Raw genomic sequence first — 23,624 nt, 5'->3', positions numbered from 1 at the left:
TACCACAACGTTGGGTTGATGTTGTTCATCACACACATCAGAGTCCATTGTGTTTTGAACTCAGAAGAATAAAGTTAGAGATGCTCATTTTTGTGTCTGATAAAGTAATAATAAATAAAGAAATGGTCACAGACAGCTTTATCAGCCAGTGAAGAAACGTGAAGCAGCATTTTTCTGCACATAAAGTGAGAAACTCCACCCACTGTTGCCGGTCATACTCCAGTCCCAACGTGTCAAGGAGTAAATCAGTTCGGACTCGGGCTGGGAGGCTTCAGACCGTACTGGTCAAACAGCAGGAACATTATTAATGCAGCTACCTTTAATGCTTCTCAGAGACTTTAAAAACCTGCAGATATCCTGCAGGTGTCAGCGGTGCGTAAAAGTGTAGCTCGACAAGTCGTGCGTAAAAGTTTCCCCTTCCCTTCGGAGATCATGCGCAGCTTCTCGGAGCCACGCGCCTTTTCAGCGCGAGGCGGAGATGCAGCCTGTCTCGGGACTATCTTGGCCTCATCCGTTCCTGGTTCTGATGCCAGCGCGGCCCCTGTGAGCCACACGGCGTCCCCGGAGCAGTCTCCGGTTCTGTACAGGCCTCCTGACACTCTGCAGAAAGAGGAAACGACAGAGGAGAGAGAGCCCAAAGTTTATCTGGAAGCCAGCGACCTTTGGACACAGTTCCACAAATGCGGCACTGAAATGGTCATTACAAAATCTGGGAGGTACAGTTAAAGTGCAATTATTGCGCATGGATGGACAGTTGGAGAGTTGGACGGGGCTTTAATCAATCTTGTGTCTGTCTTCTCCTGCAGGCGCATGTTCCCGCCGCTCAGGGCCCGCTGCACCGGGATGGACACAGAAGCCAAGTATATTTTCCTGATGGACATCGTGACGGCTGATGACTGCAGATATAAGTTCCACAACTCCCGCTGGATGGTGGTGGGGAAGGCGGACCCGGAGATGCCTAGACGCATGTACATCCACCCCGACAGCCCGGCCCCGGGCGAGCACTGGATGTCCAGAGTGGTCAACTTCCACAAACTCAAGCTGACCAACAACATCTCCGACAAGCATGGATTCGTATGTTTGGATTTGGGTTCTGAAACTGTAACGAACTTCCGCCTACAATAATAATAATAATAATAATAATAATAATAATAATAATAATAATAATAATAATAATAATACTGCTATCAGAGAATGTGTTAAAGGCCTCTGTGCTGATTTATAACATGTAAATAGATATTTGCTGTGATGCGTGACGTCATCCTTTAGAATTTAATATTATGTTGATATATTACACTTCTCGCTCATATCTGTATAATTCTTTTTTAAAACGATAAAACAAGATAAATTAGGTTTTGTTACAGTTTTTTTACGATCGCTATGACAATTTTTTCAAAACTTGTACAATTTTCCTAAACTCTTAACACAGTTAGCACAACATCCGTCTGTGTAGGCTATACAATTAACACATTTCTTGTTGTTTTGACACAAAATGCATACAGTTAACACACATTTAAAATGCTTCAACTTCTTTTACACACAAGCTCCACCAAGACCAGAACAATGGATCTTTACTGACCAATTTACAAATGCTTTCACTCTGTAAGTCAGAACAGATAACATCATGTTCCTAACCTAACTTATAGGCTAAAGTCAAAGTGAACAGCTGTTCATATTGTCAATTGAAACACAAATATATCCCCTGGATTTTGTTCCATTGCTACTGAGAAACAGCTGATTGAAGTTATGTAAATAGATCGATCACAGCTGATTGATATCTAGGAACCACACTCAGGTGTTGAGGTTCTTTCAATTGCATGATCATATGGTAGGACATAAAAGAGGACCTATTAGAACAATATAGATGAACACGAAGAAAGGAGGAAAATGCCTGCAGGACAATTCTGTCTCTGTCTTCTGTTTTTCATAGATCGTACATTCTATAAAGTTACTCAGAGATGGGTCATTCATTTTCGGTATTTACAGTTTTTCACAATCGCTTTGACAATTTTTTCAATACTTTTAACAACTTTCCTTAACGCAACTCTTAACGCACCAACACACCTACAACACATGATTGGCAAAACAGTTCATTTCATGCTCAAAATCACACATTGAAAACTAAACTCCAACACTACAATACAATAATTCACTAACACAATACACTATGTCCACCAAAACAATGCAAACATGTCTCAAAATCAAATATTTCTTCCAAAACACTAACACATGTTCTCTCCCAACAGGAACATTTAGTCAATCATAGCACAATATCATACAAAACACTAAGATCACATGGAATTACAGAAACTATATTATTTGATATGTGTCAGGTCTGCTCCTTATACAGTAATAATAGACAATAGTATATTGTAGTGATCATAGATTGTGTTTTACACTGCAGTTTCTCTTGAAGCCTCTCTATATTTTTGTTTTGTTGGGTTTAGTAAATGCATGCATATATATATATATAATTTTGTTTTTTTACTGTAAAGATTATTTTTGGGGCTTTATTTGCCAGGACAGCTAGTTGAGAAAGGGGAGAGAGAGAGAGGGGGAAGACATGCAGGAAATCGTCACAAGTCGGATTCGAACCCTGGACCTCTGCGTCGTGTGCGCCTGCTCTTGGTGGAGCTTGTGTGTAAAAGAAGTTCAAGTATTTTAAATGTGTGTTAACTGTATGCATTTTGTGTCAAAGCAAGAATAAATGTGTTAATTGTATAGCCTACACAGACGGATGTTGTGCTAACTGTGTTAAGAGTTTAGGAAAGTTGTTAAAAGTATTGAAAAAAGTGCCATAGCAATCGTAAAAAAACTGTAATTTCTGCAGAAAAAGAAACAAAATGCATGCATTTACTAAACCCAACAAAACATAAATATAGAGAGACTTCAAGAGAAACTGCAGTGTAAAACACAATCTATGATCACTACAATATACTATTGTCTATTATTACTGTATAAGGAGCAGACCTGACACATATCAAATAATATAGTTTCTGTAATTCCATGTGATCTTAGTGTTTTGTATGATATTGTGCTATGATTGACTAAATGTTCCTGTTGGGAGAGAACATGTGTTAGTGTTTTGGAAGAAATATTTGATTTTGAGACATGTTTGCATTGTTTTGGTGGACATAGTGTATTGTGTTAGTGTATTATTGTATTTTAGTTTTCAATGTGTGATTTTGAGAATGAAATTAACTGTTTTGCCAATTGTGTGTTTTAGGTCTGTTGGTGTGTTAAGAGTTTAGAAAAGCTGTTAAAAGAATTGAAAAAATTGTCATAGCGATCGTATAAAACTGTATATTGTTTACCTGAGTGTGTGTGTGTGTGTGTGTGTGTGTATATGCGTGTGTGTGTGTGTGTGGGTGTGTGGTTGTGGCAGTGTGTGTCTGTGTGTTTGTGTCTGTGTGTTTGTGCGTGCGTGTGTGTGTGTGTGTGTGCGTGTGTGCGTGTGTGTGTGCGTGTGTGTGTGTCCAGACCATTCTGAACTCGATGCACCGATACCAGCCCCGGTTCCACATCGTGCAGGCCAGCGACGTGCTGAGCCTCCCCTACAGCACCTTCAGGACCTATGCATTCTGGGAGACGCAGTTCATCGCAGTCACAGCCTACCAGAACCACGAGGTAGTTATTAACCCCTGACCTAAAAAAAACTCACATCATTTACTTCAAGTTTAGGTATATAATCATAATCCACTGATAAATACTAATAACTCATAATAAGTATAACCCACTGCGATATAAAGATATGTCTCTACCTATTTTCTTTCAGATAACGCAGCTGAAAATAGACAACAATCCTTTCGCGAAGGGATTCAGAGACACGGGCAACGGAAGAAGAGAAAAGAGGCAAGTTATTATTTTCATTTCACAAAATATACCCAGCCATTTTAGCTTCATGTTTTTTCCTAATTATTGTCCTGTGCGTGCTCTGAGCTACTGATTAGCAGCAGAACAATGTCAAAGAGTTGTTACATGTCCACGTTCTGCCCCTTCAATTTGAATGAAGTACAAGTACACAAGTATTATCATGCAATATCATTCACAGAGTGAAAGTACACATTATGCAGAAAAGTGTGTTAGTATTATTATTGTTATTGTGTGTTATGATATTAGCAGATTATTTTTGCTGATATGTGTTTAAAGCTGTTAATAGAGGACTTTTTCTTTCTTCTAAAGCAGTGCGTCATTTATTAAACATTCAGCATATGTTTGTGTTTAAAAACTTGATCTGTAAAGTTTCTCTAGCTGGCAGATAAATGAAGCCGAGTCAAAAAAGAACATTTCCTTCTAAAATGTAGTGGAGTACAAGGAGGAAGTAGCAGGAAATACTCTTAGTATTAAATATTATTATAGTCTCTAAAATCCATAGAGAATTGTTTAGATTTGTCATATTTCATCTTTTCAGTAAAATGTTCAGTAATATTTTCTGTAAATCTTTATGCAACATGAAGTTCTAAATGTTTTTAGTGGGTAAAATACTAAATGATTTATTTATTGTACTTAAAGTACTACAATGTAAATGTATTCTAATAATATACAACACATATTTAATTCATCATTATCAATGAATCTGCAGATTATTGTCTCGTTGTGATGTATTCCAGTCCAAACAACAACGGTTAGATGTAAAACAAACCCTCACACTTTTACTAAATATGATATGAAGATAACTTCATATATCTGGAAAATATAGATTTTGTTGTATTTTGATGATTCCATAAATGTTGGATGTTGGAGGAATTGTTGTGTCTCTGTAACTGAGTGGTGTAAAGAGTTCTGAGTTAACTGCTGTATGTATGTATGTATATATATATATATATATATATAACGTATTTATCTATAAATAAAATGGAATTGAATCAAATATCAAATATTACCAAATTACGGAAATCATTTTGTTAACAGAAATCTAAAAAACTTTAACTTTTAGACTATTTTTTTAAAGCTATGTCCAAAGTTATAGAGTTCAACCAGGTTAGTCCACGCTGTAAACTCGCCAGAGCAGCTGATTGGAGCATGAGTGGGTTCAGCAGAATGCCCTCAGACGGGACCCAGAGAGAGAGTCAGTGTCCCCGCCGGGACAGGCAGCACACTGGTCTCTGAACAGACAAACTTCTTGAAGATGATGAAGATGCATTTATAGTAGAAATGATCCACTTCTAATCCATTGCTGTCTTGCAGAAGGATTCTAGAATCATGATTTGAATCATCAGCCATTAACATTGTATCATTATTGATTGTTTTTACTTCAACAAAATTATTAGTCAATTATTTTCCTTTTCTTTTCTCTCATAAGGAAACTAGAACATTCATCACAAAAGTCTAAAGAGATGCAGCTGACTGACATGAAATCTGAACCTGTAAAAGAATCATCTGCACAATATTCAGACAATTCCAAATCTTCAGGTAAGGAAAACCTGCATAATACAAATTCTACAAATATGACTCCAAAACTAACAGTCCCGTCTATCCAAGATGTTCATGGAAGCGACAGTGACAATGCTGACAATGTTGAGGAGGATCCTTGGCAAGAGTTGTGCGGAAGGAGAACTGAGCCGAATGTTTCCCTAGCAGAGAGGACAGCGAGAGATTCGGGCCCCAGACAAAGCCCTGTCCTCACAAGTTCCCCTGATGGAGCGGGCTCCTGCTGGCCTCAACACTTAGAGACACAGCCACTGGGCAGGCTGTGCAGAGGATCAGTCTATCCACCAGACTGTAACCCAAATCTGTGGGATCCCAGTATCCCCAGCAGTCTTCTCCACTCAGCTCAGGTTAACACCTGGACCAGGGGGGCCACCGCAGGAACAGGAAGTGGACCGAGCCTGGCAGCAGCGGGCAGGACTCCAGGACCTCCAGGGATCCCGGTGCAGGTACACAGACGGCCCACAAACCAGTCAAACCCTTTTTAAAACACACATCATTTTTAATGTCATTATTACACGGAAAAATTACTGGAACTAGTGGTGGAAGAAGAATTTATATCATAAGTAAAAGTAGCCATATCACTTTATACCCCGATATAATATATATTAATGAATTATTTATTAATAAAATTATGCTTTATTCAAAATCTTACGTACAGAAGAGGTAGCAGTAAAATGTACTTAACACTTTAGTAGGGTTGTTACAGGGTTATTATTAGTGCATAATAATGTGTAAGCAGCATTCTGATGTTGTAGCCTGTCGACCATTAACCATTTCATATGCATTATCTTAATTAGCAGTGTTAAACATCTGAGATGTAGTGAAGGAGAATTAAAAGTAAAGTACTCATGCTTTCCATTCCAACGTTTACTTGAAGCGAGTGTGAGGCGGTCAGACGGAGACAAGTTTCCACAGTAACACTCTCCCTGTTTCCTTGCTGAGCTGCCGTAGAAGGATAGTTACTCCAGGAAGATATTTGACTTTAAGTGTACTTTAAGATCCTCACTTGATTTATGTAACTCAGTCCGCTGAAGCCTCATATTAACTTTGCTAAACATTTCGACACAGAACAAGGACTGTTGATTTGAGCGGTTAGTTCCATTGGAGGAGCATCTGAAGGACTGTAGTCCAGTATGAGCTGGAGGAATGATTACAGCACGGGAAACCTGTTTCAATCTTCATACAGCACCTGACTACAAACTATGAAACTATCCTTTGATGTGCATTTTCATGTTACAACTTCATGTTATAACTTTAACTCACTGTAAAGTGTTTTATAAACTCATCGCTCTTTATGTATTATTTTAATTTGCAAAGTTACAAGAGCTGTTAAATGAATGTGGAAGAGTACAAGATTTTTCTCTGAAAAGTATTAGAGTATTTGAAGAAAGTAGCATGAAGTAAAGGGCAACTTGTCCCTTTTATCCATTGCAGACCAACTGATATTCTGTTGTATGTACTGTTTCCATGATAACAGGAGCTGGTGAGCCTCTCACACTTTGGAGGCTTCCTGTTTTATCCCTACTCCAGCTTCTCTGCAGCACCAGTCCACTGCCTCCTCCCACCTGTGCGGTCCCGAGTGGATTTCCAAGCCCATCCGAGCGTCCTCAGCAGGGACTACGTCCCCCCTCCCATCATGGCTTCATCTGCTCCTGCTTCGGGGGGTGCTGGACTGAGATATCATGCCCTTCATTGGCTAATGCTACCCAAAACAGAGCAGAAGGATTCCGTGGACAAAGAAGTTGAGTTTAAAAACTGAAATTGAAAAAGAAATTGATGTCAGTTAAGACGAGTCACAGACAGGATGAAAATATGAACCATGTCTGAAGTAAATCAGAGAAATAACTTCATAAATAAAACTGTCCGTTTCTCCAGTAAAGCTTAATCATGAAGTTGTAAGCCACTGTTTGTACACACACACACACACACACACACACACACACACACACACACACACACACACACACACACACACACACACACACACACTCTTTGCATTTAAAGAATTGATCGATTTGTCTCTGAGAGTGTGTTTTTTTCCCCAGTTATGTATTATGGCATCAGTATACTACCTTTATTTTAAAAGGGGAGGTGATGTGATGTATTGAACATTTGAGTTTTATATTTTGGCAACTTAGTTGTGCCATAATACCTGAGTGCAAGGAATGCTGGGATACGTGTTTTATGTCGAGCAAGTTGTTAAAAAGTTCTGTTATATGCTAAGCTGTCTGTCACAGGCAGTGTTTATAATACATCACATTTACTCCGTCCATTTATAGAATAATAGTAACCATTAGACATGTTCATGCAGGGATATACAATATAAGTCTCCATTTTGTGTTTTCAGAATGAACAATTCTAGCCAGTTAGACACAAAAAAAGAACAAACAAAAAAGAATAAATAATAATAAGAAATAAAAATAAGTAAGTAAGTAAATCAATTTCTAGACATATATATATGCGTATATGCACACATACGCATATGTACATACATACATATAGCTCTTAGAGAGCAAAATCAGGAAACAAAACAACAAATAAATGAGTAAGTTAGGAGGACTGAGTGAACTGTAGAAAAAGGTTAGTAGTTGCCGACACCCAGGGCACTGCGTCAGCTTGCTCGGATTCATGGCCAGCAGGAGTCATGAGGGCTATGGCTCATTTACACCTATAATGGGGCTGAAGGTGTGGCGGGCAGCCAGTGAGGTATAGCGAGGTAGGAACCTATGCAGACAAATACTAAATATGCCACTACAGTGACATCTCCCTAACGGAAAGCTGGTTCACATAATTAATCAGTGGCTTCCAATGAAAATCAAATGCATCAGTAGAGCCTCTGAGATTAAACTTTATCTTCTCAAGTTTTAAGAAAGACAATGTGTCACATAGCCAGGCTTTAAACCACGGTGGTAAGGGTGACTTCCGTAGAGTCAGAATTTTCCGACGAGCAATTAGAGTTAAAAGCAATAACATTAACTTGAGTTGTGGTCAATTTGAGTCCGTCCGGAGGTCTGCCAAAGATCGCTATATGGGGGGAGGGACAGATCCCCAACGCCAAAACCTTCGAGATTGTGTCAAAATATAGCTGCCAGAAGTTAAACAATATGGGGCATGACCAGAACATATGGGTCAAATCACAAGGGGTCTGAGAACTGCATATGATGAGACTTAACCAGAGAAGCCTCCTGCAGTCATGAGAGGGATCCAGCCTTGGTGAACAGCGACATCTAGTGGTCGCATCACATTCTGCGTCCCAAAGTTGAGTGCAGTCCCAAGAAAAGGAGGTTCATTTTCTACAGCTGTTTAAAATGGAAGGTGGAACCCTATTTAACAAAATAATAGAAATATTGAAATCCAACATCCCTGTTTTTGATTCTGATTTGTAAAGCAGTTGTGCAGTTTTATCTAAAGGGGATTCATGGGATGGGGCTGAGTTTGGGGGTCGAGCCCTGCATAAGGTCATTTGGTCATCATTTAACACGGACTCCCAGCTCTTCCGTTTCTTCTCTTCCACCCTAACAGATGAAACGATTTCCTAACATCAGCCATCACTTGGCGCGTGATTTATGGTTCTGTGGAGTCTCCACGCAGAGCTTTTCGCTGTAGTCTACGTAATGGACGTGACAATGTGATGTCAAAATTACGTAGATCTCGCTGGCACGCCACGATTCAAAGTGCTCGACCAGAGGTCGTACGCCACTCCATTTTTTGCAGCGGTGCACGACAAAGAGGAAACAGGAAGCATGAACGAGTTTGAGGGCAACGTGATGCCAGGACTCTCACAGTGACTGCAAGTCTCTCTGGTAAACTTACTGGGTTAAGATGAGTTCTTTTATAGTGAATGAAAGGCTTGATCCCACCAAGTAGCTCATCCAATCGTTGTGCAGACAGTCTTAAGTATTCAAAGTGCTTCTCTTCTTCTCTTCGCCATTGTTTACCTTTTTCTTCTTCTTCTAGTCCGTAGAAATAGCAAAGTGGGTAGCCTTTCTTCATTAGCGCCACCTCTGTTCAGGAGAAGACTGTAACTAGTGCCGCGACCACCACGTGCAGGTATAAATAGTTACGGCGCTCCCATGACGTCACACTGGCGCGCGGCAGGTCGGGAATGGCGAGTATACCGGACGTTTAAGGGGCCTGAAGTTCATACTTGTGCATTGGTGTGCGTGTTGATCTCTTTAAGAAAGGTGTGTGTGGTAGGGTGAGTGAGAGAGTGATGGTGATTATGTTCAGAGTGAGTAGTGACTCTAGAGTCATAGTGAGAGAAACAAAGTGTCTCCCCTGTTCTTTCTGACCACGGTGGAAATCTGTAGCAGGAGAAGTTAACCCTCTCCTTGATGTCATGTTGTTGATGGAGAAGGAGAACCAGGAAATGAGTTGGGGGGGAAATGCAACGCTACCAAGCCATGGCCGAGCAACATGCATCACCACAACGTGTAGTTAAGGCCTTTTTATGGTTGTGCATCGAATCGACGGCGTACCCCCGCCAGTGTTGCCAACTTAGTGACTTTGTCGCTAGATTTAGCGACTTTTCAGACCCCCTTAGCGACTTTTTTTCAAAAAAGCGACTAACGAATCTGTCGACTTTCTGTAGAAAAGTTGCCAGTATTGTCCAGCGAGCATGCGAGGTATTTCTCCCCTGTGGCCACCAAAACAGTCTCCTCTCTCTTCTGTTTTGTGACTGAGGAGCAGAGGAGCAGCCTCTCCCCTCTCTCCTCATGTGGGAGCAGCACTGCACACAGTGAGCAGGCAGGTAGAAAGGGGAGGGGGACAGGGTGCGGGGGCGGTGTAGGTAGGAGAGACAGCAGGACGCGACGGGAGAAAGACTCCACTGAGCTGGCCTGGACCTAGGCAAGCCAGCCTTCTTTGAGAATTCCTTATCGATCTTTTTCCCTCCCTTTGTAGAATTTCTTTTTTTACTCCAAAGATCGGCTACCTAAGGAATAATTATAAGGTCAAATTAATTCCTGAATTGAATTTGTGATTATTTGGCTAAAGATTTCTATTTCTTTCTATCTACCTTGCTGACACAACCAAGCCAAGCTTTATGCAAATGATTGCGTAATGACGTCACAAATATGCAAATGAGCATAACACGTCATCTAGCGACTTTTAGCGACTTTTGGAGCTGGTGCTAGCTACTTTCATTGGAAAAGAGTTGGCAACACTAACCCCTGCAGACCCGTCTGTGTCTACGCCGGACCCTACGCCGTAGGTGCACCTCTCGAATAAATGTAACTACACGTCGCTTGGCCGTGGCCCATCCCACATGGGATTACAAGACACCACAAATTGACTTATTTAACAAACGTCTTCCTGTCGCATATACAAATCATTCGGAGAAATACATGAATACAAATATATACATATACACATATATATACACACACACACACACACACACACACACACACATGACATACAAACAACATATTCCATATTTACCAAATCAATCTCTGCTTTTATCTTATCCTATCTACTAGAATAGGTTTACATGCTTTGATTTTTTTCATGCTGCAGCTCCTCTGTCTAAACACTCCAGGTGTTTCTCAAAGTCGAGGGTCCCTCCAAGTCGGGTCCTCCAGAGTCTAGGTAAGGCTCCTCGTCATTCGGAGAAACACGTACATGGAACAGGCTAGCGCGTGCATTTTCAATTTAAAAAATATGTGTTTTTTGTCACAAAGAGTTGTGATCACTCCCTTGCGTTGTGAAAACTTTTCCCGTTGTCCGTTGCACCGGGATGTGCCGTTTCCATTTTTTCTCTCTAGACGCAAACGCAACACGAGCGGAAACACCTACGTCAGCACGCTACGCTACGCGCCAAATCCGTCCAGTGCGGAAGGCGCGCGATAACAAAACAACAGAAGCAGCAGCAGCTCAGTGTTGGTGTTCCCTGTCGGCTGTTTAGACCAACTCTTCCCCTCAGAATGTCTCAGCAGGCGGGATACTCACCCAGCTTCAAGCGACCGGCGGACATCATGCGAATGAGGAGGAAAAGAAGCCGCAGCGAGGCCGGCCAGGGCTCCACTGGCAGCCCGGGACAGAGCGACTCATTCCCGGCGGCCCTGGCGGCAGGTGTCCGTCCCTTCTCCCCGGGGCCGCTGTTCAGCAGCCAGCCGCGCTCCGGAGGAAAACGCAGGAACCCGTTCGCTAACATCGAGAACACTTACAGCCCCAAAAAGAAACGTCTCGTTTATGACGAAGAAGCTGCGGACACGTCTTACAAGATGAAGACATGGACAGACAAAGAGGGACACGACGAGGACATGTCAACAGAGACACGAGGAGGTTTAACTCTCAGCGCGAGGCTGACTGAGGCAGAACAACAGGAACATGTCTCCAGCAAGGTCCGTTACAATAATCAAACTTTCAGATATACATCTATCACGGCCGTCAAGCCACATGTTGCTCTTCAGAAGCCATTTGTTAGGCTTCTTTTTCTAGTTTCAGGCAGCAGTCTGTGTCGTTGTTTCGTAAGCTGAAACTTATTTCTGTTTGACATCAATAGATTTAAATTTGTGAATTATTTTGTGTATAAAGCCATCCATGAGATTGGAAGCTTGCCTGGAGTTTTCTGGAAATACTTTCAGTTCAGCTCTCCCCTGTTAAAACCTCAGTCAGTTATGTGTCAAGTATTGATCATACTGTGGATGTGGAACATGAATCAGTCCTGTCAGTCTGATAAAACGATAAGAAAACACAGTTACTTTGTTCTGTTATTTTCATTTTTAGAGAGTTACTTGTTTATGTTAATATTTTTTTATTTAGATTTTTCTTTTAAATAAAAAATGATTACGTTTTGCTCTTTAATATTGCTGTGTCGTCTGCTGTAGAAGCGTCTCTTCTCTGGAGACGACTCTGTGTTTGAAGAAGAGGAAGAGGAGGTTAAAGCTCCACTGCTGAAGGTTGGACTCCTGGTTTGATTTTTGTACAAAATGTCTGTCTCTCTCCACGTGTCTGCCTTGTTGTAAACGTCTCTGTGTCCCCAGAGTCCCCAGGCCATCGCTCCAGCCTCAATCTCCCCCCCTGTGTGCGCCGAGTACCCGGCCGACTGGAGCCTGAAGACCCGCCTCCTCTTCACCTCGCCGCTCACGCTGTCCTGGGCTGAGCATCCCAAAGCTCAGGAGGAGGCTGCAGGGCTGAGTCAGCACTGCAGAGCTCACTTCCTGTCTCTGCCTCACAGTCTGCAGGTACTCTCGGTGTTATTTTATTTGGTGGGGTTATAGACCAAGATGTGCAGGTTTCAGCAGATGATTACAGTAACGTTACTGGAACCGGGCTGTAATATCCGCCGACATTTCAGTAACACAGTAAATCCTAAACTGTATTTTTCCAGCAGAGGACATGAAAACAGAATGTAAAGTGCTACTTCACTTTATGTTGCTGGCTGTAGTCTATAATGTGGCCAAAACTATGAACTAACTATATGAAAAGAACTAGGCCTGCACGATATTGGAAAAAACTTACATTGCGATATTGTTTTTCCCCCTGCGATATATATTGCGATATGAAAAAAAGACTAATTTTTACAAGAGGACATAAATAGCCCTATTTAGTCATTTTCAACTACTAGGGTGTAGGTAGGGGAGTGCATCTACAAAGAAAATAAAAATGAAAAAGGAAATGTTCTTATGTGAACCAGTCTTTGTAATGCTTTACAAAAACCAAAACAAGTAAGCACTGTGATTACTCTTACTGAAATTAGGAAGAAATACACTGGTTGACTGACATAACACCATTGTATTCACATAATATCAATCTAGGCTAAAGTGAATGTTATTAATAATGCATGCATGTTGCTTCCTCTAAATTTCAGGTTGTGGTCGACTAGCGGGGCCTGCTTTGGTTGTTTGATTAATTGATTAAAATAGATCATGATTGTTGGTTTGCTGTGCATGCAGAGCCTGAATGTCACACTCTTCAACAAACTGTGTATCCAAGAGCACTGAAATCAGTGTAAATTACGTTATATCAGAAACAGACTGCTGTTGTAGATTAGTGTTACGTTTCCAGCGTCGTAGCTCCGAACCATAACGTTAATTGGGACAGACCTTGCCCCCCCAACCTAATCAACTCGTCCATTTACACACACACACACACACACACACACACACACACACACACACACAACCTCATAAACACTTGACCTTGATGCTAAATTTCTGCCTCCTTGGCCTCCAAACTGTGGTTGGTGTTTGTTATGTTAGAGGCAGCCCGTCCCTGTCTCTCTGTCCCCTGCAGGACCCACGGGTGTGCCCGGAGCTCCGCTGTGCCTTCCAGCAGAGTCTGGTGTACTGGCAACACCCGTCCCTGCCCTGGATCTCTCTGTTCCCCCGGATTAACGCAGACAGGAACTTCACGGGGAAGAACACGCCCTGGGCACAGGACCGGGCTCTGCAGCAAAGCCTTATGACTGAATGGTCAGTTAGTACACACACACACACACACACACACACACACACACACACACACACACACAGAGTCTTGTAAAGGTCTGATATGGCAGCGTGTTGTTGTTCTCCAGGTCAGTGAGTCTGTCGTCTCTCTACAGTCTGCTGAAGGCCAGACTCTGTCCCTACTTCTACCTCTGCTCCTATCAGGTACTGTATACATCACACATCTTTATGGATTTTAAACACTAGGACTGTAACAATACACTCAACTCCTGAGTCATTAAGTTAACAGAATGAGATGCAGACAAATGAGTGAAAAAGCTTCCTTTTATTTCTATAAACTGTGCAAAACAGATGTGTCCTTTTATCAAAAGTGACACTGAAACTGTATTTTGTCCTTTACAGAAATTAGATTTTTAAAACAAATCCCATATCAAAATAACTAACTAAATAGAAACAAATCTCTTCTAATAAATAAACTAAGAAGACGTAGTGACGTCTGAAGACAAGTGAAATCAAATGTAGATTAAAAACTGCATCAAGATTCATTCAAGCATCTTTACACATTTATATTCAAATTTAAACCATGCATGCTTACATCCCTACTGAACCTAGTACATCCCTTTTTTTAAATGGGATGGTTGCATCTGAAAAAATGTTTGCCCTGTTGTGATTGAATGTTCTGATGTCAGACGTGTTTGTCAGTTGACAGTGCTGTTCAGGGCCGCAGGTCTCGGGGGCTCCAGCTCCATCACTGCCTTCATCTCTCCAACAACCAGGGGGCTCCGAGAGGCCATGAAGGCTGAAGGTGAGTCGCTCCCAGTACCTCATCTTCACTATTCACAATACAAAGGCTTTTCTCTTCTTATACATCTTCAACATGATATTAACTATGGAATGTTTTTGGTCTCTTTATTCAAATGGCAATGTAATTGTCAATTTAATTTTCAATTTTGTCATTCAATTTGAATATGTATTTTGCAATTGACATTTCAATATGCAAAGTTTCAGTGCAATCCTCAATTCAGTTAAAATTATTTGGACTAAAAATTAGAATGAAATCGCAACCAATTGCATTTCATTTTGCCATGGTTTTTTTGGTCTCTTTATTCAATGTGCCAGCTTCCTTGTTTACTGACTGACAGCCCCGGGCTTCCACTTCAGTCGTCAACGCCAGTCAAGGCTACTTCTGTTCTCTTTGTTCGCTAAGTTTAACGTTATACCTTAGATAACGTCCATACTGTCTGTTCAGGCTGGACTTTAGACCATTGTTGGTATTTTGTGTTTATTTTAGGGCTGTCAAACAATTAATATTTTTTAATCGCTGAATTTCTATAGTTAATCGCATATTTAATCACATGATTAAAATTCTATTATTTTGCATTTCAGAACAGTTTTTAAGTACATAATAATGATCGAAAACAATTGTTACCAGTGTGTCTTGATTGGGAATCAAATGAATGCAAAGAAAGTGACTTTATGAACTTGATTTTAAGATTTGTAATTATTTACTGTAAACAAAAGAAAAATGTGTGAATCTGTCATTATTGCCCAATTCCTCCAAGTACCTAACTAAAAAACTAAAGATCCCTATCCTTACCAGAGTCCATCTAGTGTTTAGTAACTCCTAAATAATGTAGATTCCTCACTGACGTCCAGTGATCAGCGGTTAATGAGACAGAGTTTGGACTCTGCAGCTGTTCCAGTGTGGCTGCTTTCTCCGTGTCATAACAGGCTGTGTATCCGTGAAAACTACTGTCCCCCTCGACGGCAATGAGACGGGTCAGAACATGCCAACCGTAGTACGTCTTTAAGACCCGAGTCCTCTACGATGCTGACAGGTCTGCAGTTAGTTGCCACCCATTTCGCAAGAGCTGTAGTAATTTTTTGGGATTCTGTTTCATCCACAGGTCGGCAAGTAGCACTCTCCAAAATAGTGCTTTGCCTGAGTGGGTAACATGCTAGCGGGTAGCATCACGTTAACTGTACTATTATGCTTAGCTCCGTAGGTGGAAGCTCCAGCTTGACGTGCTTCGGTGATATTTTAATTTGGCTTTACACAACGTGCATATGGTTTAGACTTGTCTACGAGCTGTCCGGGAGTTTTGGAAAATAAAAAGCTCCATTCAGGATTTCATTGCTGCTGTCTTTCTCCATCATGTCTGCAGCCTGCAGCAGCAGGATGTGTTACGAGGAAGTGGCAGCTTGATGATAAGTAACGGTGCTGCAAAGGGTCAAAATAGTAGCTGGTAGGCCCCAAGCCCAGTGAAGTGTAAAATAAATTAATAAATGCCGGCATGCGATTAATGTGATTTTATAAAAAAAAAAAAATAATGTATCGCATTGCGTCGGCCCTTAATCGCATCGCGATTAACCCGTTAACGCTGACAGTCCTAACATGCCTACATGATAAGGCATTACAATTAGCGTTATCCTGGGTTAGTAGCTTGCTAACAGTCTAGGCTAACACAAGGAAAGTAACTTTGCTAAAGTTTGCTATGTTTACTGCTGGTAGCTCACTAATTTACAATTGACAACAGCGAAGGCAGAAAAATGTCTGAGTTAAACACACAAGCATTTCAACCCCTTATCAACCTAACACCAGTCAGGGAAGGGTCATGGGAAGCCTTTAGCCAACTGTAACGCTATGTACTCTCGTTCTATAGCCTGTTTACATATGGTGAGCAATAAATGCGTAAGAACATCCCCAAAGTGTATCACTTAGTCTATTTTGATAATCGATTAGTCGTTTTTTTTTTAAGACAAAAGTATTTGATGTCAGCTTGTTAAATGTGAATATGTTCTAGTGTCTTCTCTCCTCTGGGACAGTAAACTGAAGATCTTTGAGTTGTGGACAAAACAAGACATGTGAGGACGTCATCTTGGGTGTTTGGGAAACTCTGATCCACATTTTTCACCATTTTCTGACATTTTAGAGACCAAACAACTAATCGATTAATTGAGAAAATAATCAACAGACTATAAAAATAATCGTTAGTTGCAGCCCTACATCCATGTTAAAGGTGCTCTAAGCGATGTTGGGTGACGTCACTTCTTGACTTTCAAAGTATTGTCAAACAAAATGAGGCTAGCTCGTCCCTCCCTCCTCATCCCATCCCCTCCCTTCCGTGCACTAACCCCCCCAATCCCCACCCCCAAATCCTTCTTGTCGGTTATTGGCTGGAAGACTGTTTATGTTTGGTGGTGCAGGTTGGCACAGGTTGTTTTTGTTGGCGTTTGTGGAGCCTGGACTGTCTACAGAGACCACGTTTTTTACAGTGTGTTCAGGGGTCAGGCAGCTCGCGGAAAGTGAGGAGATGTTTTTACAGTGTGTTCAGGGGACAGGCAGCTCGCGGAAAGTGAGGAGATGTTTGCTGTTTGTGACAAAAAGCAGTATCGGATACCGATACCGGTATCGGTATCGGAACATCTCTAATACAGATGTTTGACTCTCTGTGGTCTGTTCATGAAGAATTATACAGATGTTTGACTCTCTGTGGTCTGTTCATGAAGAATTATACAGATGTTTGACTCTCTGTGGTCTGTTCATGAAGAATTATACAGATGTTTGACTCTCTGTGGTCTGCACATGAAGAATCATACAGATGTTTGACTCTCTGTGGTCTGCACATGAAGAATCATACAGATGTTTGACTCTCTGTGGTCTGCACATGAAGAATCATACAGATGTTTGACTCTCTGTGGTCTGCACATGAAGAATCATACAGATGTTTGACTCTCTGTGGTCTCTGCGTGAATACTCATACAGATGTTTGACTCTCTGTGGTCTGTTCATGAAGAATCATACAGATGTTTGACTCTCTGTGGTCTGTTCATGAAGAATCATACAGATGTTTGACTCTCTGTGGTCTGTTCGTGAAGAATCATACAGATGAGATACAAAAATTTAGAGCCACAGTGCGACAACTTTTGGAGCCTTTGTGCTGGTTGCCAAAGACATGATGACGTTTTGTGGCTGGCAGAAACACCACCGACTATAACCCTACGTTAATGCATTGATGTTGTGTTCCTGTTCAGGTATCGAGTTCAGTCTGCCTTTGGTGGAGAAGAGGAGGAGGAGCAAGGAGCAACACAAGCTGAACGAGGACATAGAGTGAGTCTGCTGCCTCCACTCTACACTACACCTGTGACCCCACACTACACCTGTGACCCCACACTACACCTGTGACCCCACACTACACCTGAACCCTACACTACACCTGTGACCCTACACTACACCTGTGACCCCACACTACACCTGTGACCCTACACTAAACCTGAACCCCACACTACACCTGTGACCTTACACTACACTTGTGACCCTACACTACACCTGTGACCCCACCCTACACCTGTGACCCCCACACTACACCTAAACCCTATAAGTTGAGTCAAAGCTAATTGACAGTTATTTAATTTGAATCATAGGTGTTGTGAGCTGAATGAGGGCGAGGACAGTCTGGAAGCTGATGATGAAGAGGACGGTGATGATGAAGACGGCAGCTTCTCCTGGCTGAAGGAGATGGGAGTCCAAGATAAAATCAAGAAGCCAGACAGCATCTCCATTCAACTGTATCCTCCTGCTGCTCTTACTCCCTGCTGTAGCACAACTAACATACAGTGGGGCAAAAAAGTATTTAGTCAACCACCAATTGTGCAAGTTCTCCCACTTAAAAAGATGAGAGAGGCCGGTAATTTTCATCATAGGTACACTTCAACTATGAGAGACAAAATACCCTTTGTTGGCAATGACAGAGGTCAAACGTTTTCTGTAAGTCTTCACAAGGTTTTCACACACTGTTGCTGGTATTTTGGCCCATTCCTCCATGCAGATCTCCTCTAGAGCAGTGATGTTTTGGGGCTGTCGCTGGGCAACACGGACTTTCAACTCCCTCCAAAGATTTTCTATGGGGTTGAGATCTGGAGACTGGCTAGGCCCTCCAGGACCTTGAAATGCTTCTTACGAAGCCACTCCTTCGTTGCCCGGGCGGTGTATTTGGGATCATTGTCATGCTGAAAGACCCAGCCATGTTTCATCTTCAATGCACTTGCTGATAGGAGGTTTTCACTCAAAATCTCACGATACATGGCCCCATTCATTCTTTCCTTTACACGGATCAGTCGTCCTGGTCCCTTTGCAGAAAAACAGCCCCAAAGCATGATGTTTCTACCCCCATGCTTCACAGTAGGTACGGTGTGCTTTGGATGCAACTCAGCATTCTTTCTCTTCCAAACACGAGGAGTTGAGTTTTTACCAAAAAGTTCTATTTTGGTTTCATCTGACCATATGACATTCTCCCAATCCTCTTCTGGGTCATCCAAATGCTCTCTAGCAAACTCAAGATGGGCCTGGACATGTACTGGCTTAAGCAGGGGGACACGTCTGGCACTGCAGGATTTGAGTCTCTGGCGGCGTAGTGTGTTACTGATGGTAGCTTTTGTTACTTTGGTCCCAGCTCTCTGCAGGTCATTCACTAGGTCCCCCCGTGTGGTTCTGGGATTTTTGCTCACCGCTCTTGTGATCATTTTGACCCCACGGGGTGAGATCTTGCGTGGAGCCCCGGATCGAGGGAGATTATTAGTGGTCTTGTATGTCTTCCATTTTCTTATAATTTCTCCCACAGTTGATTTCTTCACACCAAGCTGCTTACCTATTGCAGATTCAGTCTACCCAGCCTGGTGCAGGTCTACAATTTTGTTTCTGGTGTCCTTTGACAGCTCTTTGGTCTTGGCCATAGTGGAGTTTGGAGTGTGACTGTTTGAGGTTGTGGACAGGTGTCTTTTATACTGATAACAAGTTCAAACAGGTGCCATTAATACAGGTAACGAGTGGAGGACAGAGGAGCCTCTTAAAGAAGAAGTTACAGGTCTGTGAGAGCCAGAAATCTTGTTTGTAGGTGACCAAATACTTATTTTCCCGAGGAATTTGCAAATAAATTCATAGAAAATCCTACAATGTGATTTTCTGGATTTTTTTTTTTTTTTCTCATTTTGTCTCTCATAGTTGAAGTGTACCTATGATGAAAATTACAGGCCTCTCTCATCTTTTTAAGTGGGAGAACTTGCACAATTGGTGGCTGACTAAATACTTTTTTGCCCCACTGTATAGAGCTGCAGGGATGAATGGATTAGTTGTCAACTATTAAATTAATTTGAAACTATTTTGATAATCGATTAATTATTTTGAGTCATTTTTATGAAAAACGTGTGATGTTAGCTTGTTAAATTTTCTAGTTTCTTCTCTCCTCTGTGACAGTAGTTGTGGACAAAACAATCTTGGGCTTTGGGAAACATTGATCCACATTTTAGAGACCAAGCAACTCATCCATTCATCCAGACAATAACCCACACATTAATCCAAGATGAATATAAATGTTAGTGTCAGCCCTTGGGGAAGAATGAGTCAAGCTCCTTGACCCGTGGTGCAGTCGTAAGGAGGGTCAGACGGTGTGTGTTGACCACCGGCCCGAGTCGCTGGTGTGTGTGGACGGCTCACACACCTTCACCCTCATCAACTTCCTGATGGGCTGTAAGAGTCTGGTGGCGGCCGCCGGCTCCCAGGCCGGGCTACCCCCGACACTGCTGGCTCCCTGCGCCTTCAGAGGGGCTGCCATGCAAACACTTAAGGTACGCGCACACACATACACATGCGCACACAAGTGTGGCCTGAAGTTCATGTTTTTATTGAATTCCACAGCAGTGGAGCTCTATATCTGATAAAAACAAATAAAAAAATAAAAAAAACTGAATCATTCTTAAATGTGAGTGAATATCTGAAGAAATTGTGGAATGTATCTGGGAGAAATACAACAGTCCCACTGTGTGTGTGTGTTTTTTCAGGCGCGCAGTGTGAATGTGAAGAGCCAGGTTGGTTCTACCTTCCAGAACATCAGCAGTCTGGAGATCACAGGTATATCATCATATATACAGTATATATGTATCATACTTAATGAACATAAAGTCTGAGGTGGAGCGCTCTTTGGAGGCACTTTAATTTAATTTCTCCTCTTTCCTTTAGGACCGATCCTTCCTTCGTCTCTCCACGCCATCACTACTCTCCTACGACCTGCACAGAAAGGAAACTTCTCGGCTGCTCTTTACACACACACACCCACCGCCGTCATGAACACACACACACCCAAGCTGCAGCAGGTAAGACGGCTTTCTGTACACAGATTTTAATTATATTCAATCAGTTTGTTAAAGAACAGCACATTAATAAAACCCATGATTCTACATGGGTTAACAATGCCAGAGTTAGCCATAAGGCTGTGCTCATGTATAGTCCCCTGGCCTCAATGTTAAAAAGCTTAAAGTATTCCGGCACCGTGCCGGATCGCCGGCATGCGGCCTTGAGGGGGGAAAAAAATGCAAAAAGTTGCATGCGGTTGATTATTTTCGAGGCAATTGATTTCACCTACCAATCATATGAGAGGAACCAGCTCTAACTAACGCAGGGCTGAAGTACTCGGGCCTGGTGCCCGATTTCTGGAGTATGACTATTTAAGAAAAATAAATAAAAAGTCCGTATGGAATTTGTTTTTGATGTGCTGGATTTAACCAATCATCGAACTTCCACCTAACGATGAAACGAGTTCTAGCCAATCAGACGCAAAGTAGGGCGGATCTTTGCCGAAATGCGAGAGTGCGGTGTGGTCTCCGTGGTAACGTGGCTAAAAAAAATGGAGGCAAGGTTGATCAAACATGGAGCATGTAGATACAGCTTTAGTTGAGAAAGGAGTTAAAACAAATGGTGCTGGGCATGAATAGAGGACTAGAGGAGACGGGAAGCTGTTCAGCACGGTGCCTCACACTGAGGGAGGCTTCTGCAGCGCATGTTTAAGGAAGACGCTGCACGGCAGCAGCGGTGAGACAGGGCTGCTAGTCATAAGATGCTAGTCACAAAGCTTTGGTCCGTGCACTCTGTCATACGAGTATGTTACCCCGGCAACGACGGCTACCGCTGCGACTGGTCCTTCACTGACCCACCGTGTTTGTGATATAAATAATGTGTGTGCAGGTTCATAGCGGAACATGATTTATCATTAACGATGGCCACTGTGTGAAAGCCATCTGAAGCCCAAACTGCCTTGACAAAGCTGTCTGTTTGGAATCAGCATGGCAGGTATTTAAACATCACGGCCTTGTCCCAGAGTTTAGACGTCTAGCTATATGAAAAGATAAACAATGCGACGTTTTTAATAATGTATGTTGAAGCAAACAATGTACATGAAGCAACTAATATCAACATGGACAAAATCATGAATGAACCAATTCTCTTTTTTGATGATGACCTGGCCAAAGTAACAACACATCTAGAAAGTTCTGTTTTAACAATTATTCATTGTAGGATTTTGATATTATTGCAATATGTATATCTACATTGATTCTTAATTTAACATATGGTTGGAAGAAGTAAAAATTGATCCAAAACTTTTTACTTCTTAAACATTATGACTTATTATTTTGTAATGTAAGAAGGAACTGTTTTGCCAGTCAAATTAACTTTAATGAGCGCATATTGAAATATTACACTGACACCCCCCCACCTCAAAAAAAAGTTTCAGGCTCAGGATTTTTTTTCTCACTTTAAGCCCTGTAAAAAGGCTTTCTTTAAATAATACAAAGAAAGAAACAAGAAAGGAAGACAACACAAGCACAAAAGAATACAGCACAGAAGCAGAACAATTAGCAATAAAACAAAGAGCAGAATTACAAGCTAAAACTACAGAGATTCAAAAAGACACAGCTGCTGGAGTGAAATAAAATAAAATACATAGAGATTGCAAACTACATGCCTAATGAATAGTTCTAATGCTGACATGTAAATGTGTTTTAGCTGCTTAGTAAAAGACTTGTGTTGAATTGTCTGTCTCTCTGTCTGCAGAGTCCTGTTGGGTCTGTGGACCTGTCCGGCTGTGGACTCCATCCTGCTTCCCTCCAGCAGCTCCAGCAGACCTCGGGCCTGGGGAAGACGGCTCTGACTCACATCTACATGAACAACTACAGCTACACCTGGAAGAACTGACTGCTCCGAGTCTGCTTCTTCTTTTAAAATACAAACTGTCTCTTTTTTTAAAGCTCTTGTAATGATCACATTGTTCTGAGTTTGTTTTAAATGTTAATGAATGCATTGTTTAGTTAGCTTCTTTGAAAATGTTTTTAATTACTTGTAATTGGTTTTATTTTCAATTTCAGTTTTAATAAATGAAATATTTTGAAATAAATACATTCTATGAAATGTTTTGAGGGTTGGTCAATTTGAAGGACTAGACTGCAGTCACAATATCTGTAGAGACCTTCTAACCCATTCACACAAGGCACTCAATGTCTGTCCTCACTAGGTGGTGGTGGTGATGGCGCAGTGGATATGACACATGCCTTTGGTGTGGGAGAGCTGGGTTTGATTCCCACTGTGATACATCAACCAATGTGTCCCTGAGCAAGACACTTAACCTCTAGAAGCATGCTTATATATATATATATATATATAGCAATTGTAAGTTGCTTTGGATAAAAACGTTAGCTAAATGACATGTAATGCTGCTTCCTGGACTTCCATCTTTGGAGACCTAAAGTCATTCACATACGCACAACCGGTGCAACGTCATAGAATGTCTGTGAACAGATTCACGCCAACTTTTATGGGAAAACAATCCCGCGTTCCCCATAGACGACAACAGTGTAACGACCGAGGAAATGTAAATCGCTCCAAACTTTTACTTTAAACAAAACGTTTTTAATTAATAACTATGCTGAAAGGTTGCTGAGTAGTACCACCAACAATACATCCAAAAACCCCGG

General features: G+C 41.7%; 2 protein-coding genes and 1 long non-coding RNA gene across 3 annotated transcripts; 2 read left to right on the top strand and 1 right to left on the bottom strand.

Moving 5' to 3' along the window:
- Positions 1-432: 432 nt before the first annotated feature.
- Positions 433-3,946, top strand: LOC144517518 (T-box transcription factor TBX3-like). The gene is made up of 5 exons (XM_078249603.1): positions 433-716; positions 807-1,074; positions 3,481-3,627; positions 3,776-3,852; positions 3,940-3,946. Exons 1-5 carry the CDS (start codon positions 433-435, stop codon positions 3,944-3,946), a joined length of 783 nt encoding a protein of 260 aa, XP_078105729.1.
- A 138-nt stretch (positions 3,947-4,084) lies between these two features.
- LOC144517779 (uncharacterized) lies at positions 4,085-9,387 on the bottom strand. Its single transcript, XR_013501965.1, has 3 exons — positions 9,244-9,387; positions 6,277-7,185; positions 4,085-5,907 (listed from the first exon to the last, which is right to left on the bottom strand). It is a non-coding gene; the product is annotated as an uncharacterized LOC144517779 (long non-coding RNA).
- Positions 9,388-10,519: 1,132 nt separating this feature from the next.
- Positions 10,520-23,065, top strand: donson (DNA replication fork stabilization factor DONSON). Its single transcript, XM_078249899.1, has 12 exons — positions 10,520-11,774; positions 12,261-12,332; positions 12,417-12,617; positions 13,669-13,847; positions 13,952-14,027; positions 14,526-14,628; positions 17,859-17,934; positions 18,249-18,392; positions 20,249-20,447; positions 20,661-20,730; positions 20,839-20,972; positions 22,708-23,065. Exons 1-12 carry the CDS (start codon positions 11,355-11,357, stop codon positions 22,846-22,848), a joined length of 1,815 nt encoding a protein of 604 aa, XP_078106025.1. The 5' UTR covers positions 10,520-11,354; the 3' UTR covers positions 22,849-23,065.
- Positions 23,066-23,624: the final 559 nt, after the last annotated feature.

The sequence above is a fragment of the Sander vitreus genome, chromosome 5 (genome assembly GCF_031162955.1).
Source record: "Sander vitreus isolate 19-12246 chromosome 5, sanVit1, whole genome shotgun sequence".
NCBI lineage: Eukaryota > Metazoa > Chordata > Actinopteri > Perciformes > Percidae > Sander > Sander vitreus.
This window is presented reverse-complemented; position numbering and strand designations above follow the sequence as displayed.